This window comes from Protopterus annectens, chromosome 11.part0 (assembly GCF_019279795.1).
Source record: "Protopterus annectens isolate FY-2018-M chromosome 11.part0, PAN1.0, whole genome shotgun sequence".
In the NCBI taxonomy this organism is placed as follows: Eukaryota; Metazoa; Chordata; order Ceratodontiformes; family Protopteridae; genus Protopterus; species Protopterus annectens.
In genome coordinates this window covers 51,500,084-51,519,392 of record NC_056745.1, presented here as the reverse complement: position 1 = coordinate 51,519,392, position 19,309 = coordinate 51,500,084, and the positions used below count along the sequence as shown (strand labels likewise).

The window sequence follows — 19,309 nt, the reverse complement described above, 5'->3', positions numbered from 1 at the left end:
GATTAGTAGGTGCTTGGTGGTGGCAGTCAGGAGCCAGTTGTCTAAATATGGAAACACCTGGAATCCTTGATGTCTCAGATGAGCCGTGTCTATTGCCATGCATTTGGTAAACACTCTGGGGGCTGTAGTGAGACCAAAAGGCAGAGCTCTGAATTGATAATGGCTGGCTCCCAGCCGGAAGCATAGAAATCTTCTGTCGTGCCTGTCCATCTTTATGTGGTAGTACGCATCCTGAAGATCTAAATAGCACATCCAATTGTCTTGTCCCAGAAAAGGGAGCATAGACTGCAGTGTTACCATCTGGAAATTTGCTTTCTTTACCGACTTGCTTAGTCTACTGAGATCAAATACTGGTCTCCACTCCCCAGTCTTTTTTGGAACTAAAAAGAACCTTGAGTAAATTCCAGATCCGATTTGGCCTGCGGGGACTTCTTGGATGACTCTTTTTTTCTAGCAACCTTTGAATTTCTAGGGTTGCTTGATCCCTTTGACCGGGTGGAATGTCTGGGATAGACTTTGGCAGACGAGGTGAACAGTGGAAAGGAATGTTGTATCCCCTGGATATAATGGACTGTACCCATTTGTCTTCAGTCAATTGTAGCAAGGCTTCTGGGTACAGTGACAGTCTTCCCCTGACTGCCTCCAGAGGTGGACAGTCGGGCCTCCTTTCAGGAGCGCAAGAAGGGCCTACCAGAGGACGTATCTCTGTCACCCTGGTTTTGCAGACCTCCTCTGCCACATGGACAGCATCTTCTACTGTTATTCACCCCTCTGCCACTGGGGGAAAGATCACCACGAGCGAATGACAAGGCTTCTTTGGACTTCCAGAACCACATTTTTCTGCTCTTTCAACCTTTAGGATAAGGTCTGTTAGGGGTGGAAAAACGCACTACGACAGCAGACAGAGTCTTGCCATCTTGTTGGCTCCTGGTGACAGTCTCTTTTACTTTCAGCCTGAACAAGGATGAGCCATCAAAAGGGGCGTCAATAAAGGAAGATCTGAAGGGTTCAGCAAACTCCCAAAGGCGCATCCAGGAATATTAAGAGCTATTCCTGTGCCTGCTGCCCTGCTTGCTCCATCAGCTGCATAGGAGATGAGGCACATGGAGGAGTTCGTAACTGAGGTTAAGGTTGCAAGCTGGGAATTTATCTTATCTGATAAACCCTGGGCTGTAGCACCTTGTAGGGTATCTCCTAGCTCTTTAAGGAGATGCCTCTGAAGTCAGGTGAAATGTGATAGTTAATTCAGCGACCGTAGGGTAAAGGCCGCTGAGGAGAACATACGCTTCCTAAATCTGTCCATCGTACAAGACTCATTGTTTCGTGGATGGACAGATGCAGAAGTTTGAGCTAACTCCTTTGTGGCTGCTGCCGCTACCATCAAATCTACTGGAACTCCCTTTGTTAAGTATTCTCTGTCCTCTGGGGCATAATGAACTTGTTTGGCCTCCTCGGAACAGGGTTCACTGACTCCGAAGAGTCCCACACCTTTCGACTCACAACCCCAAGGAGTGGGTCAAAGGGCGGAGACACCCAAGAGATGGAAAGGCAAGAGCCAAATGCCTCCAGGTATTCTGACTCATCTTCAAGAGGGGAGAGGGTTTTCCAGCCACCAGTCTGCTTAAGGATCTCTAGGATGTCTGAAAAAGAGACATCCTCAGAGGGCGACCGTGGGGACCCTTCTGAATCCTCTAAATCAGTATCAGAAGTGACAGACTGAAAGAGGTCTGTGTGCTTCCTATTATACTGTCTCTTCTGAGAGACCTCCTCAGGGGGGATGTTCTGGGGAGGTGTCAGAAGAGGGGCTTCTACCCATTGGGGTTTTCTAGGGCACTGACTCTCTACTCTGGGGCTGATGAAGGGATGATGAAGTAGTAGACGCTGGTCCTTTAGGGGGGAAGAGTGGCTTCACCTCGAAGGCAATGCAATCCTGGACCGGGAGCTCTCCCAGGTGCTGAGGAGGGTGGCTCCGAGGCTGATGTGGCAGCCAAACTCACCTCTGCCAAAGCACCGAGTGGGGGAGTCGGTCCAAATCAACTCTCCCCCCCTGGAGCCGACCAGGGAATGTCGGCTCCCAGATCCCTCGATGGAAGATAGCATCGACGAGATCGGAGCAGATGGTGGCGCTGAGATATTGTGGGCGATTACTGGCTCCACCGGTTCCAGCACAATGACTTCCTGACACTCTGGTTCTGAACTCGTCCGAGTCGGAGGAGGAATAAATGGCACCTGAGAAACAGTGGTTGGCTCCACACTCCAATGGGCTTGGCTCAAAAGAATTTGTGCCGGGGTCCACGTCCGCAGCAACGTCTTCACCACCAGCTCCATGTCATCGTCCGATAAGCTTCTAGAGGACCGAAAGGAATGGGTCGATGACCTGTGACTACCTGCCTCAGACTGTAGTAATGGCGATTGCGGCACCGAGCATACTGGTTCCTATGATGGTGACCGGCTCCTTTTTCAACTCCACGACGGTTCCGAGGACTTGGAACAGAGGGAAGGCCAGGTTTGTCAGAACAGATAACCTTTGGCTCCGAAGATACTTGTTCCTTTTTACTGCTTGACGGCTCAGACACCGGAGCCGACGAAGCTGATTTTATTGTCTTGACCAATTTTGAGGCCCAATTACCTTCTTCAAAAGGTCCTTTCAATAAACCCCTTAAAATGAGTTTACTTCTTCTTTCCTGTAGGACTCTCGCACTAAACCCATGACAAATGAAGCAAGAATCCTGCAGGTGGACTGCTCCCAAACAATACACACAACTTGTGTGTCCGTCCGTTAGAAACATCTTCTGGGTGGATGAATCGCACTTTTTAAAACCAGATTGTCTTGATTTCTTAACAGATTCTTTGGACATTATAAAAGACAGCAAGGAAACCAACTACTAGCAACAAAAATAACAACAACAATAATAGTATTGAAGGAAGGGTAAAAGAGAGTTTTTTTTTTTTTTTAACTAGGAGAGAAAAGGTGGGTGAAAGAGAAGTCTCTAAGTTAAATGACAGTCTCCTCCAACCCAAGGAGATGCCTCTAACTTAAACGGTGACTCTTAAGGAAAGGGGAAGAAGCCCTGTAAGAAAAAACAGGCTAAAGAGAAAGAATCCTTTAAATTAAATGGATTCTCTAAGGGGATAGAAGAAGAAAAGGGCCCTAAAGAGAAACAGCCGAAGAACACACCCAAGTAATGAAAACAACACACACTAGCACACTACTTAGTAAGGGAAGGTATTAATAGAGTCTAATAACACATTTTTTTGAAAGATATAGAGAAAAATGTATAATAAAAGTAAAAAGTAGCCTGAGCCAGCGAAGACAATCCCGATGCTTGAAGTGGCAAATGAGATTTGGGGGACAGCCGCTAGACATCCTGGGATTGGTTGTAGCCTCAAGCCAGTAGTTCTCGAGCTTTGGTATGCAGCTTAGTCGGAGCCGAGGATCGGCTCCGAACCCAACCAACAAGAATGAAGGTGAGATAGGACAACATAACATCTTGTTTTAGTCAAAATCATCTTTACATGCAGCAGACAGATTTTCACCAATGACAACACTATTTTAAACGTTCTAACACTGCATGCAGAATACACAAACCTGAGACCAGTCTCCTAAGATCCAGATGTATTCACAAGGTGCAGTCATACATTTTTCGGCAGGAGGAGGTCTCAAAGATGAAACACAATAGTTGTCATTCACAGGCTCCTTGTTTTGATTGACACAGATGACCTGCCGCTGTCTTTTACCTTCTCCACATACAGCCGAACACTGTCATTTACAAAACATTAACGTTAAGAACATTTTGCTCTGCACTGGTCTTATTATACAACAGCCTTTATTTTCCAGCATATTAAAACACCTGAAAATACTAAATTCTTTTAGTTTTGTACCACATAGGAAGAGGTATTATCTAAGTTGGTAAGGAGCTCGTGTCCAGAGTTGACATGTGCTAATAGTTTTAGAAATCTCTTAGACATTACATCACTGTTTTGGGGAGAGGGAGTCAAAACCCCAGTGTTCACCAAAACGTTCAATGTGTGTGTGTGTGTGTGTGTGTGTGTGTGTGTGTGTGTGTGTGTGTGTGTGTGTGTCTGTTAAAGTATAATGTCCAGCAAGATTTGCAGCTGTGTACTGACCACTGCTGACAAGGTGGTGGGTAGCAGGTGTCATAAGACTTAGACTGGGTCTGGAGACAAATATAGTGAAATTCAACAAACAAATTTGCTCACATTAACCATGTATCGTTTTGTGTGTGTGTGTGTGTGTGTGTGTGTGTGTGTGTGTGTGTGTGTGTGTGTGTGTGTGTGTGTGTGTGGTGTAAAAACTATAAAGCAAATATGTACTGACAACTGCTTGCTGCCCTGCTGAGAGGGGCATTTGTGTAAGTGCAGCAGACTGGCTCCAGTAGGTATGGATGGGAGTCCTGAGCTGACATCCATCAAATGTTTCATGTGCCAGAGCCATTACAGGAGTGTTTTGCAAACAGATAGGAAAAGCCTCAAAGTTGACTGGTATGTTGTGTGGGTGTTTGTGGGAAGTGGAGGTGGGCCTTTGTAAGTGGTGTGAATGTCATGCACTGTCAAATGGAGAGACTGAGTAAAAATTGTTTGAGTGCCTGTTTTGAGTATGATATCACCGCTACAGCTGCTTGTATTGTGTCAATACATGTGTGTCATACATGTACATGCTTGTCTGATTGGGGTAGTTGCAATGGAGAACCGATAAGGAGTGTCAGATTGCTTATCAGCATACCCCAGAAATGTCCCTAATTTTGGCTTTACTTTTGCTCTAACTTACAACAATCCATAATACTTTTTGAAAACGGTGTTGGATTCTCACAAACAAATAATGACATTCTTTGCAATTAAAGACTTCTTATTTTTCCTTCAGAAAACGAATGCTAATTGATGTAGTCTTATTTTGTGAGCTTACTAAATCAGATGTATTGCTGTTTTCAGTAGTATCTGACTTGGAAGCTATCAGTCTGTTGCTGAGAGGATGACAGACATATTACAAGTATACAACTAAGACGAGCAACATAAAGCAATAGTAAGAAAGTACTGGGTCACATCAGAGGTTTGGGAGGTCATTGTTAAAAGGACAATCCCAGGGATTTTTTGTTTTGATTTTGAACTTTGTTTACATTTTCAGTCTGGCTTTCTGGGCATGTCCCAACTTTGGCTGCAGGGTTTGGGGGAGGGTGCTTACAGGAAGCTTCAGAGGTGTTAGGCAGATTCCTTCTCAAACTGCAGTTGTACTCACAACAGCCCTCAGTTATTCATTCGTTTCACCTGTCCTTTTTATCCTCGGAGAAACTAGCTTTTCAGGAATGTTATGATCTGACTTGCTAATACCCTGCAGGAAAGCATCTGAGCAGTGCAAAGTTAAAACATTGGTAAACAGAGCTTTCAGTTAATTTAATTTCATATTTTATTTTGTGCTGAATTCTAAATGCTAAAATCTAAGTGCAATGATTTTATGACACAAATGCTCTAGTTTCTGTAGAAAGCATCTAAAAGATGCAAGTTTCAAACAGTAGTAGAAACAGTCTTTTATTTCTTTTTTCATGTTCAGATTGATCTCTGAATACTAGCAAAGTGTGATAGTTTTCTTACCTGCTAATAGCTCTGTAAAAAGGCATATGTCTTCTAAAGGGTTCAAACATGAGTAGACAGTCATCAGTTCCTTTTGTTGTATAGTCTACTTTGCTCATATAAACTCAGAAAGCTGCTAGAATAACCCAATTTGTGTTACCGTTTATTTTCTGAAGGATAAGAAGTCTGAATGCAAATATATGTCATTATTTAGTGACTTTCATCTTCATTGATTTGGAGGAAAATTAGAAGTTATGTACCTACCATAACGTTCCATGTTAGTTTTCTTCTCGCCTTCTTTCTTGCTGGATGGGTTCGAAGCCGATCCTTGGCTCCGACTCGGCCACTCTAAAAGCTCGAGAGCTAGTTCCACCGGCTCGAGGCTCCCCTATATCCCACAATGCTAGGCGCTAACTCCTTAGATCTCGTTTGAAAGCTAAGGCCAGTAAGAAAATTCCATAAGGAACAAGGAAAAACTCCTCTAGGTCTGTCCTGGCTAGGGGGAAGGAGGGTGGGATGCAAGAAAGAAGGCGAGAAGAAGACAACTAACATGGAACGTTATGGTAGGTACATAACTTCTAAATGTTAAGTTGTCAATCTCGCCTTCATTCTTGCTGGATGGGACCGCATCCCTAGCACCTTGTCCCGGGTGGCCTATTGGAACAGACTCTTGAGTACAGTGGAACCAAAGTTGGCTCGGTCTCTAGAGGCCAAGTCCAACTTATAATGAGAAATGAAGGTATGGGGAGAAGCCCAAGTAGCTGCAGAACAAATCGAATCAATAGGCAGCCTATCTTGGAAAGCTATGGAAGTGGCTAAAGCTCTAGTTGAATGAGCCCTGGGTTTGGATGGCAACTGTTGATGTCTTATCTCATACACTAGGGTAATCAACGAAGTAAGCCATCTAGAGAGAGACACTTTAGAAACTGGAAGGCCCATTCTTCCTTCCGCATAAGAAACAAACAGTTGATCAGATTTCCTGAATTGTTTGGTCCTGTCTAAATAGTACCTAAGTTGGCGATGAACATCTAAACAGTGTAACTTTTGTTCTGACCTATTAGAATAATTTGGGAAGAAAACAGGAAGCTCAATGGTTTGATTCAAATTTGCCAGTGAAGCTACCTTGGGCAAAAAGGACGGGTTAGTACGTAAGGACACCCTATCCTTATGAAAAACAAGATAAGGGGGTCGACAACACAGAGCATGGAGTTCAGAGACTCTTCTAGCTGAAGTGATAGCTACTAAAAAGAGTGTTTTCCAAGAAAGTAACTTTATTGAACATGAAGCCGCAGGTTCAAAGGGGGAAAGAATTAAGGACATCAGAACCAAGTTGAGATCCCATTGGGGAGGAGGATCTCTGATGGGTGGTTTGAGGAGAAAATCTCCCTTTAAAAAGGCTTTGCAGAGTTTGTGAGACATAATTGGAGGACTCTGAGACTCCAACATGAAAGTTCGAAATTGCTGCCAACTGAACTCTAATGGTAGATGGAGACGAACCTGAATGGAAAAGTTCTGCTAGAAAGTCTAGAACTGATTGAATGGAAGCAGTGAAAGGATCTATATTCTTTGACTGCGCCCAATAGGAAAAACGTTTCCACTTGTTATGATAAATCTTCCGAGTGGAAGATTTATGAGAGGCTATCAAGATATCTCTGAGTGAGATATCAGAGGAAGCCTGGCTAAAGTTGGAATTGGAGGAACCACGCTGTGAGGTTCAGAGAAGGAAGGGAGTGGTGCAACTGACCCGATTGATGGGTCAAGAGGTCTGGAACTGGGTCCAGATGCCAAGGTTGCTCCAACAGATAACGATGGAGAAATGGGAACCAAACCTGTCGAGGCCAGTAAGGGGCAATGAGGATCATGGAAGCTTCCTGAGCGATGGCTTTCTGTATCAGCTGAGATATCAGTGGGAAGGGAGGAAAAGCATATAGAAGTCCCCGGGGCCAAACGTGCACTAGAGCGTCTCTGCTGGGATGGCCTGGTTGGAGAAAGAGGGTGAAAAAATTGTCGCACTTGCTGTTTTGGGGAGTAGCGAAAAGGTCGCAGCAAGGCCGGCCCCACTTTTGAAAAACTTTCTCCAACACTGAATTCTTCAGAGACCACTCATGAGGCATGAGAATAGCTCTGCTCAATCTGTCTGCAATCACATTGGACTTCCCGGGGATGTGCGTTGCTAACAGAAATCGCTGAGAAGAAATCGCCCATTGCCACAGTCTGAGAGCCTCTCGACATAGGGGGTAAGATCTGGTTCCGCCTTGTTTGTTGATGTACCACACTACAGACATGTTGTCTGTCTGAATTGCTATAGTTCCCTTGGGAAGAGAGTCTTGTAAAGCTTGCAACGCTAGAAGCACTGCTCTCATCTCTAGGACGTTTATGTGCAAGTGGCACTCAAATGGTTGCCACATGCCCTGGACTGTCCTGCCCTGGTAATGCCCCCCCCCACCCAATCAGGGAGGCATCCGTTGTCACTGTAGCAACCGGAGGGGGAGGGACGAAAGGTCTTCCTAGGAGGAGCTGGGGAGATGTGATCCACCAAGAGAGGTGATTCTTGCACAACTGAGTTATCCGAACAGGATGGGACATTGGAAGCCTTTGGTAAGACCATTGTGTGAAAAGCATCCATTGTAAAATTCTGATATGGAAGCGAGCTAATGGTAGAAGGGGGATGGCCGCCGCCATAATTCCTAAGACTTTCAGGATCAGTCTGGCTTTGACTTTGTTGCTCTGCAAGACAAGAGGGACCTGCCTGTGTATGTCTGCTATTCTCTGCTCTGTGAGTCTGGCTGACATATTGACTGTGTCTAGATTTGCACCTATGAAGGTAATAACACGACAAGGCGACAAGACAGACTTTTCGTAGTTTATTGAAATGCCTAGTGCCTGACATGTGTGAAAGGTGTAGTCTCTGGCGAGAAGTAAAAGATGCTTGGTGGGGGCTGTAAGGAGCCAGTCGTCTAAATAAGGAAACACCTGGAATCCTTGTCGTCTCAGATGAGAGGCTACCACTGCCATGCACTTGGTAAACACTCGGGGGGCTGTAGTGAGACCAAAGGGCAGGGCTCTGAATTGAAAATGACTGGTTCCCAGCCTGAAGCAGAGAAACCTCCTGGAGCGTCGACTCATTCTGATGTGATAGTACGTGTCCTGGAGATCTATCGAGCACATCCAGTTGTCCCGCCCCAAGAGGGGTAGAATGGACTGCAGCGTGACCATCCGGAACTTTGTTTTCTTGACAAAGTTGTTCAAGTTGCTGAGATCCAGAATGGGTCTCCAGTCCCCTGTTTTCTTTGGAACCAAAAAGAATTTGGAGTAGATTCCGGATCCTGTTTGGTCTGCTGGAACTGGTTGAATGGCTCTTTTTGCGAGCAGCTTTGAAATTTCTAAAGCTCCTTGTTCCCTTTGACTGGGTGGAACGTCTGGAAGGGATATTTTGGATTGCTTCGGAATGAAAAGGAAAGGGATTCTGTAGCCTTCGGAAATGATAGACTGTACCCACTTGTCTTGAGTTAGGGATAGCCAGGCTTCTGGGTACAGTGACAACCTTCCCCCGACTGCCTCCGAAGGTGGACAGTCGGGCAACACCTCAGGGATGCTGAAAGGACTTGTCGGAAAAGGATTCACGACTGCCCTGATTCTGCGGGCCCCCTCTGCCTCTAGGACAGCGTCTACCATTATTGTTTCCCCCTCTGCCTCTAGAGGGGAAACAACTCTGTGCGTCCGGCAAATCTCCTTGAGACTGTTTGCGGAACCACATCTTTCCCCCCTTCTGGCCTTTGGGGTAAGGTCTAGAAGGAGTAGAAAAACGGACTCCGATGGCAGAGAGAGTTTTGCCATCAGTCTCGCACCTAGTCAGGGTTTCCTTCACTTGAGGACCAAAGAGGGATGATCCATCAAAGGGGGAATTAGTGAAGGACGCCTTGAAAGGGTCCGCAAAGTTACATAGCCGCATCCAGGTGTGCCTACGCAAGGCTACACCTGTACCTGCCGCTCCACTTGCTCCATCCACCGCATATGAAAGGAGGCGCATGGAGGAGTTAGTTATAGAATTAAGGGTTGCCAGCTGAGAGTTCATCCTATCCTGAAAACCCGCAGCTGTTGGGTCCTTCAACATTTCACTCACTTCCTTGAGCAAATCCCTCTGAAGATGAGTGAAATGATACAGATAATTCAGCGATCTCATAGTAAAGGTCGCTGACGAGAACATCCGCTTCCCGTACCTGTCCATCGACCTAGACTCTTTGTTAAGAGGATGAACAGGCACCGAAGGATCAGCTAACTCCTTCTTGGTGGTCGCAGCCACCACCATAGCATCAACAGAGACGCCTTTGGTCAAAAATTCTTTGTCCTTGGGGGCCGTTATGAATTTTGATGGTCTCCTGGGGGTAGGTTCCACTGAATCAGGAGCCGCCCAAGCCTTCTTTGCCACCACTTGCATAAGGGGGTCAAAGGGAGGGGACACCCAGGAGGTGGAAGGGCGAGCCAAACGCCTCAAGATACACTGATTCATCCTCTGAAGGGTTGAGGGCTGGCCAATTGCGCCTCTGTTTTAAGATTTCAAGGATGTCTACAAAGGAGACATCTTCAGAGGGGAACGAGGGAACCTTCAGAATCCTCTAAATCAGTGTCAGAGGTGACAGACTCAGGGGAGTCAATGTGCTTCCTCTTGCACTGCCTCTTCCTAGGGGGCTCTCCTACAGGATCAGGAGAGGCCTTGGAAGAGGAGGAGATCCCCACTGGGGAAACTTGAGGAGCTGGCTCTCTACAGTCGGGGATGAGAGAGTGAGTAGAAATCACCAGAGGCACCATGGGGGGAAGGGCAGAAGGAGCCGACTGTGGAGTTGAACCTGGTTCTCACACGCTCCTCATGACCTTGAAGGCACCCCTGTCAGGCAGAGCCGGAGGTCTCCGTTCCGAAAAACTGAAAACCTCCCCCGGCACCGACAGTGATGGCTCCGAGGCCAATGTCGGAGCCGAACTCACCAGCGCCGAAGCACCGAGAGGGAGAGCGGGGTCGGACAAGGGTCCGATGCCACTCGCCCCCTCGGAACCGACGAGGGAAGTCCGGCGCCGAGATTCTTCCAAGGAAAACATCGGAGCAGACGACGGAACCGAAGACAAAGGTATCGGTTCCGACGCCACCACAGTCTCGGGTCCGAGCCGCCCCGGCTCCGAACTCAGAGTCAGAGGAGGAACATTTTGAGTAATGGGAATCGTTCTCGACTGTTGAGTTGGACTTTGAAGCATCTGGGCAAGTGCCTCGGACTTAAGAAGTCGACTCACTACTCTCTGAAGGTCATGGTCCGATAACCTGGAAGACCTAGAAGAGTGGGATCTATGGCTCCGTTCAGACAGCAAAGGAGATGCTGGAGCCGAATGAATGGAGCTGATAGATGGAGAACGGGACAGTTTTCTAGATGTCGGTTCGGACAACTTGATCGCAGCCGACTCAGCTATGTCTTCCTCGGCTCCAGCCAGAGCCGAGGACACCGTAGGGGCTTTTATTCGAGATTCATCGGCTCCGGCCGGAGCCAATGTTCGAATAGCCTTAGGACCTCCAGAAGACGGCTCAGAGGCTGGAGCCGAAGGTCTGGAAGGCTTTGAGGGTTTCCCCGATGATTGAGTCGAGGGACCCTCAGGCTTCAATAAACCCCTTAAAATGAGTTTATTTTTTCGCTCCTGCAGGACTCTAGGGCTGAAGCCATGGCAAACAGCACATGAGTCCTGCAGGTGCAAAGGTCCCAGGCAGTACACACAAGAAGTGTGACCGTCTGTCAGAGACATCTTCTGACAGCACGAGTCACACTTCTTAAAGCCTGAGACCTTTGATTCCTTAGACATATCTAAGAGGAAAGTGTAACCACACAACACACACACACACCGATTACACTTAAAATATATTAAACTAACTTAAATTAAGTTAAAGATAATTATTAATAAAATCCCTACAAAAACACAGTCACTCACTATTAGGAAGGGAGGGACTGGGCCTAAAACCGAGGAAAATTTCTACAGTTTTTGGAAAAAGGGGATGGAAATTAACAGGGAATGGATAAACTACTTTACAATAACTATATATATATATAAACTAACTTAAAATAAGGGGAAAAAGCTAAGAAAACTAGTTTCTATACCAAAACTAACCTGAGCCGGTAAGAACGCACCTCGATCGCTGTAGCGGCAAACGAGATCTAAGGAGTTAGCGCATAGCATTGTGGGATATAGGGGAGCCTCGAGCCGGTGGAACTAGCTCTCGAGCTTTTAGAGTGGCAGAGTCGGAGCCGAGGATCGGCTCCGAACCCATCCAGCAAGAATGAAGGCGAGATTGACAACTTAACATCTACAAATTTTATGAAGAACAGACCAAAAACATCAGCTGAAAATTTGAGCATTCTGCAAAAATCTGGACAGTTGAGGAGTATGACGCACTCATCCATTCCTTTAATTTCATATTTTATTTTGTGCTGCTCTCACGCTTTTCTTGCTATACATACTACATGCTACATATTGGTGATTTATTGGTTGCACCGTATGACATGCTCTTAAGCAGTTTTATTTCTCTTTCTACCTTACAACTGTATGCATTTGTACTTGACTCCACTGTTACCTGTAGACAAGTAAACTACAGTTGTGTACACTTACCATAAATGTAGATATTCGAGTGTATTCACTGTTGCAGTCATTACATTTGGGTTATCTGCTTGTAGGTAGCCCTCAGTCAGCCTGATTAACAAAGTCTTGAGTCCTGCGTCGGTTGCTGTCCCTTCTTCCATGATGTCAGGTCTTCGGGTATAAAACATGAAGCCGATGCCATTACATCAGTTTTTCTTGCCCCAGATGTCAGGTGCCCCCCTAATGGGGATCAATTAAATATAAAAGTAAAATGATATACCTCCAACAAAAAAGCAAATACACCAAAAAAGGCTTTAAAGCATAGTAAAGGAAAGTAGAGGTATAGCCAAAAGAAGTTAAGGGGCTGGAGGGAGGGTAACCAGGACTGCAACAGTGAATACACTCGGACATCTACATTTATGGTAAATGTACACAACTGTACTATGTTCTTTGTGTTTCACTGTTGCAGTCATTATATTTGGGTAGATTCCCAAAGCTATGGTTGGGAGGAGGAATTTAGATAGCATTAGGACCAGCTATAAGGCCCTGCAAGACTGCAGTGGCAAAGCCAGCTCTGGATTTAGAGAAAACTGACAAATGATAATGCTTGGTGGAAGTATGCACAGAACTCCAGGTAGGAACTTCTAGGATGTCCTTGGTAGGGACACCTCTAAGAAAGGCTGTAGAGATAGATGCAGCCCTGGTGGAGTGAGGTCTGATCCCCTGGGGGATAGGTTTTCCATGGTGCTTATAGCAGAAATGAATGCAATGGCCTATCCATTTAGAAATGGTTTGCTTTGATATAGCCTTCCCCTCTGTTCCTGCAGCAAATCCACCAGCAGTTGTTCAGATTTCCTTTGAGGTTTAGTCCTGTCCAAGTAGAATCTAAGTTGTCTGTGCACATCTAAGGAATGCAGTATCTGTTCCCCTTTGTTCTGTGGATTGGGAAAGAAGGTTGGCAAATGAATAGACTGATTAAGAGCCACACTGGATACCACCTTGGGCATGAAGGATGGACTGGTTCTGAGGGACACCCTGTCCGCATGAAAGATGATGAAAGGCTCCACTGCCATAAGGGCCTGTAATTCAGATACCCTTCTAGCTGAAGTGATTGCTAAAAGGAAAGCTGTTTTCCAAGAAAGAAATTTTAAGTCTGCAGTAGCAGCTGGCTCGAAAGGAGGTAGAGTGAGTTTCTCCAAAACAAAGTTAAGGTCCCAGGCTGAGGTTGGAGCTCTCCTGGGTGGTCTCAAATTTTTGGCCCCTCTGAGGTACTGCTTGAGCAGTGGATGAGAGAAGAGGGGAGGTTCTGTGCTATAATGAGCTGAAATGGCTGAGGCATGGATTTTAATGGAGGAAAAAGACAGGCCCTTGTGAAGCATCTCAGTTAAGTACTGTAAAATCTGAGGTAAATTGGGTGCTGCTGTGCTCATCCCTTGAGACTGGTTCCAGGCACAGAATCTTTTCCATTTTTCAGCATAAGATTTTCTAGTACTAGGCCTCCTTGCCTCTAAAAGGATATCCATCACATGTTTACTAAGGGATGGTAGAGGAGAGATTATGTAATTAGCCAGGCTGCAAGGTTCAGTGTTAGACGCTGAGGGTGCAGAATCTGGTTCTCATGCTGAGACAACAGGGAAGGAGTCTGAGGCATGTGCCATGGGGATAACCGTGACACACTGCGCAGGAGGGGGTACCTGTGTTGGCATGACCAGTCTGGAGCAATCAAAATCATCCTTGGTTTGTCTCGTTTGATTTTTAGTAGTTCTTTGGAAAGCAGAGGCAGAGGGGGGAAGGCGTAGACTGATAGGTTTTTCCAGCTGAAGGACAGAGCATCCACTTTCCAGGCTTGCTTGTGGGGAGTCCTTGTGCAAAATTTGTCCAATTGGTAGTTCTGGGGAGAGACAAACAGTTCTATATCTGGGCTCCCCCATTTGCTTGGCAACATGTTGAAAATCCTTGGTTCCAGTTTCCACTTGTGTGGGTCCATAAGGTTTCTGCTTAGTCCGTCTGCCAGTGTATTTAATTTTCCTGGCAGGAATTGAGCTTGTAGGTGCACTTGGTAGCTCAAGGCTGTGTTCAACAATGCCATGGCTAATCTGCAGCGGGGGTAAGAATGTGTACCCCCCTGCTTGTTTATGTACCACATAACAGTGGTGTTGTCCGTCTTTACCATAAGTTGTCCTGGAAGAATGCGGCCCTTGAAGGCTGTCAGAGCATTCTGTACAGCTAACATTTCTTTTTGAATGATATGCAGGTGCATTTGACTTGGGTTCCATTTGCCCTGAATGCACTTCCCTGCCAAGTGAGCCCTCCATGCATAGTCTGATGTGTCTGAAGTTAGGGTTTGGGTGGCAGGGGGTGGTGTGAAAGGTAGTCCCTTGTTTTGGTGGCAGGCCTCTGCCCACCAAAGGAATTCTAGGCATAAGCAAGGTATGACAGGAATCATTGCTTCTAGATCCTGAGAATGTTGACACCATAGGTTTTTAGATACCACTGTAGTTTCCTCATATGCAGTCTTGCATATGGAATTAGAAGAATGCAGGAGGCCATGAACCCCAAGGCTTGCAGTATTTGTCTTGCAAATAGCATGGTTTTTGTAGCCACTTGTTTAAAGTAGGTTGTCAAATGAATTTGTTTCTCTGGTGTGAGGTAAGCCATCTGGGAAGTTGTATTCACGCTTGCTCCCAGGAATATAATTTGTTGACAGGGTACCAGGTGTGATTTCTTTTCATTTATGGTGTACCTCAGAAAAGTTAGAACCCTTTGTACAAAGGCCAGATGATTCAAAAGTATGTCCTGGCTTTCTGCCTGAATTACACAATCGTCCAGGTATGGATATATTTGAATATTTCTTTGCTTGCAAAATGCAATAACTGGAGCTAGGCACTTTGTGAATACCCTGGGTGCAGTAGATAAGCCAAAGGGCAGTGCAGAGAACTGACAGTGTGTGTAGCCTGCTTTGAAGCGTAGCTATCTTCCGCAAGATTCCCTGATTGGGATGTGCAGGTATGCTTCTTTTAAATCTAGTGTTGCCAACCAGACATCTTTGCCTAGCATAGGAAGCAATTGAAGAGTCAGCATCTTGAATTTTGGAATTTCCAAAAAGGTGTTTAGAGTAGACAGGTCCAGGATAGGACACCATGAATTGTCCTTTCTGGGTACCAGGAAAAGTCTCGAGTAGAAACCTTGTCCATTTTCCTCTTCCGGTACCAGTTGAATAGCCCCCATGCTTAAAAGAGAAAGTGCTTGTTTTTGGGCCTCTGCCCACTGATTTGAGGGTAGGACTGGCCACCCGCTTGGTGTTGGCAATGTGTGGAAGTGAAATCTGTATCCCTGGGACACTATATCTAAAATCCCTTTGTCCTGGGTAATGAGTTCCCAGTTCTTTGCATGAAGAACAATCTTTCCCCCCAAAGGGGCAGTCAGTCGATAAGTGCTTGGATATTTTAAACGACAGTTTACCATACGGGGGAGTCTTATTACTCCCAGATTTGGAAGTGGAGGACCCCCACTACTTAGTCCTGTGTGTCCCCTGGGACTGAAACCTGGGGCTTTTGCTGTGTCTGGATTTGACTTGAGAAGCCCTGGAAGGGGCTGGAAAGGACCAATTCTTAGAGGGCCAGTGCCTACTAAATCTAGGAGGCTGAACTTGTAAGAAATCTAACAGTTTGCATAGATTTAGCTTTATCTTCCATCTTTTTAAGAACTTCCTCGGCCTTGTTGCCAAACAGGCGGTCCTGATTTAAGGGAGTATCCAACAATTTAGCTTTAACATGATCAGGCAAGGATTGCTCCTTTAGCCAAGCATGCCTTCTGAGCACAGACCCAGTAACAGCAACCCTGCAAGAGGCCACTAATTAATGAAAACAACATTGCAAAGTATGTTCTCCAACTTGTTCAGCAGAATGCATTAAATCCTCTTAATTCTTTATTTTCCACACAGTCAGGAGTCAACATCATTTTCTCTTTAAGCAATCCAATAATATGCTGCTGATACTTTAACATATGAAACTGGCAGTTTAAAGCCCTAATGGTCAAGGTTGCAGAAGCGTATACCTTCTTACCCCATCTATCCATTGCCCTGGAGTCTCTATCAGAAGGGGTAGGATTTTTAGCAGTAGAAGCCTTAATGCCCTTGGGCACCTGTGAAACAGTTTCAGGATCCGCAGTAGGATTTTTGAAAAGGAACTTGTGTGACACAGTGACCCTGTAGTATCTGTCAGGTTTTCTAGGAGCAGGAGGTAAAGAGTCAGGGGCCAAGCTAGATTCTGAGAAGGCATCATCAACAATGTCCAGTACAGGGGGGATAGCTAAAGGCCTGTGCTGGGGCAGGAGTAAGAAATCCCTAAGCCTCTTTTTAGAATCAGAGAAATCCTGACTTTCCCAACGAAAATGCTCCCTGAGAGTATGCAAGATTTCACCAAAAGAGAAATCCTCGGGGGGGGGGGGGGGTTTAGAGGGAATACAGTCCTCAGCATCAGAATCCTCACAGGTAGATAAGGGTAACTCCTGGTCATCAGAGGAAACAGGAATTTCAGAATCCTCGTCAGAAGTATCATAAGCAAACTCAGTTCTAGGTCTCTTAGAGGGGGAAGGCCGGCTTCCCCTGATTAAAGTAATAAGATCTTCAGTCATTCTTATCATTCATTTTTTAGGCATAGAGGCCTGACCATGCGATCTGTGCATCTGTTTTCTAGGCATGGTTCGAGTTTTAGGCCTTGAAGAAAAAGATGGCATTGGTTTAATATGCAAGTCAGTAGGCCTGAATACACCCTCAGAAGCCAGTGCCTGCACAGCAGCTCCGGACCCATCCAAGGTAGAGACATCCGCAGGCTCCACAGTTGAAGCATCTCGTGGCATACCAGACTCAGAATGGGTCTCAGTAGAGGCCTGCGAATCTGAAGTAGTGGGTATCAGGGGCTGTGAAAGTGCCTCACTGAGTACCAGCAAACTGGGCTGCCTGTCTCTGTCTTTATCTTTGCGTTTTTTTTGGAATGTTGGTAGTTGAATGGCTTACTGAAGACATATCAGGATAATTGAACCGAGCAACAAAAAATTTAGAAGCACAAATATACCGATGATGGATAGTTCGTGGTTTAAATAAGGCACAAAACTGACAGCGAGGTACGTCGTGGTCAGGGCCTAGGCAAGGAATACAGTGCGAATTAAAATCTTTATGAGGTATTTGCTTTCCACAAAAAATGCAATTATTTACTTTTACTGACATCGGTTTAGATCAAGAAAAAGCTTCCCCAATGGGGTACTTAGCTTTTAGTTGAAGATTTCAGTTCTGAAACTCGAAAACGAAAATTTCAGGAGTCGGCTGACCGGCACTTGCGAACTGCTTCTGCTTTGGGCACCGCACGGCAAGAAAGACTGGTGTAATAACATCAACTGCATGTTTTATACCCCTGACGTCATGGAAGAATAAACAGCAACTGACGTTGGACCCAAGACTTTGTTAATCAGGCCGACTGAGGGCTACTGCAAGCAGATAACCCAAGTGTAATGACTGTAACAGTGAAACACGAAGAACATCCAAGCTGTGAGCTTGAGGCTGTGGAGACTGGGATGAATCAGTCCCTGAGGATGACATAACAAGTCTTGGGAATGATCCAGGATCCACGGGCTGTGAATCAAATGAGGCCATAGGAACGGGAACCAGACCTGACGGGGGCCTATAAGGGGCAATGAAGATCACTTTGCTTCTCAACCTTTGAGCTTTCTGGAGGAATTTCAGAATCAGGGGAAACCGAGGAAAGGCATACAGTAGGCCCGGGGGCCAATAGTGAGTTAGAGCATCCTCTGGGGGTTCCTGTTGAGGGGGGATCAGGGCAAAGTAGCTTCTGCATTTGTTGTTTAGGGGGGAAGCAAACAGATCGCAGCAAGGCTTGCCCCAGCGGTGGAAAATCTGATCCGCTATTACAGGATTGAGGGACCACTCGAGGCATCAGGATGTTCCTGCTCAGATTGTCCACAATAAAGTTGGAACTCCCGGGAATGTGCGTTGCCATCACAAAACAGTTGGAAGCTATCGCCCTGTGCCAAATCCTCATGGCTTCTCAACACAGGGGGTAAGACCTTGTTCCACCATGCTTGTTGATATACCAGATGACTGACATGTTGTCCGACTGAACTGCAATGGTCCCAGAAGGTAGAGATGTATGGAACGCTTGCAACACTAAGAGAACTGCCCCCAGTTCCAGGACATTTATGTGCAAATTGGCCTCCATGGGGGACCAGATGCTTTGGACCCTTTCCCTGGAAATGCCCCCCCACCCTAACAGGGAAGCATCCATGGTCACTATGGCTGTGGGCTGGAGAAGACAGAATGGTCTACACCAAATATTCGTTTGTGACATCATCCACCATAGCATTTCTTCCTTGCAATGGTTTGCAAGATGTATCATGTGGTCTAGTGGGTCAGTTAAGATTGACCATTGTGCAGAAAGGAGCCACTGTAGGATTCTGATGTGCAGTCTCGCCAGTGGTACTAGAGTAATGGCAGCCACCATGGAGCCTAAGAGTTGCAGTACATGGCGTGCTGGTACATAGGTCTGTAGAAGGAGGGCTTGGATTTGGTGTCTTATTTTCAGAAACCTGTGAGGAGGGAGAGAAGATTGATAGGATGTTGTGTCGAAGACTGCTCCAATAAATTATAGTGTCTTTGTTGGGGACATTTGAGATTTTTCCTTGTTGATTGAAATCCCCAAGCGGAGAGCGAGACCTTGAGTGTAAGAGAGGCTGCAGATTAGAAGATTCCTGGTCAGAGCGGTAAGCAGCCAATAGTCTAGATACAGAAACACCTGGAATCCATGTAGTCAAGATGAGCTTCTACAACTGCCATACATTTGATGAACACTCGGGGGGGGGGGGCTGTCGATTGACCGAATGGTAGTGCCCCGAACTGGTAGTGATTGGCTCCCAGCTGGAAGCGGAGAAACCTCCGGGAGCGGTGATCCATCTTTATGTGGTAGCATGCATCCTGGAGGTCTATAGAGCACATTCAGTTGTCCCTACCTAGGAAGGGGCGAATGGACTGTACTGTGACCATCCAGAATTTTTGAGGTTTGACAAATTTGTTCAATAGGCTGATATCCAGGATTGGTCT

The 19,309-nt window shown here is 46.1% G+C and overlaps 1 protein-coding gene across 1 annotated transcript in view; it reads right to left on the bottom strand.

Annotated features, from left to right (window-relative positions):
* Positions 1–19,309, bottom strand: part of ADAMTS20 (ADAM metallopeptidase with thrombospondin type 1 motif 20) — a 3,636,702-nt gene that overhangs the window by 531,989 nt on the left and 3,085,404 nt on the right. Inside the window, exon 31 of the mRNA XM_044087413.1 lies at positions 3,590–3,760. Coding sequence (XP_043943348.1) covers positions 3,590–3,760 — 171 coding nt within the window. The remainder of the gene's footprint in view (positions 1–3,589; positions 3,761–19,309) is intronic.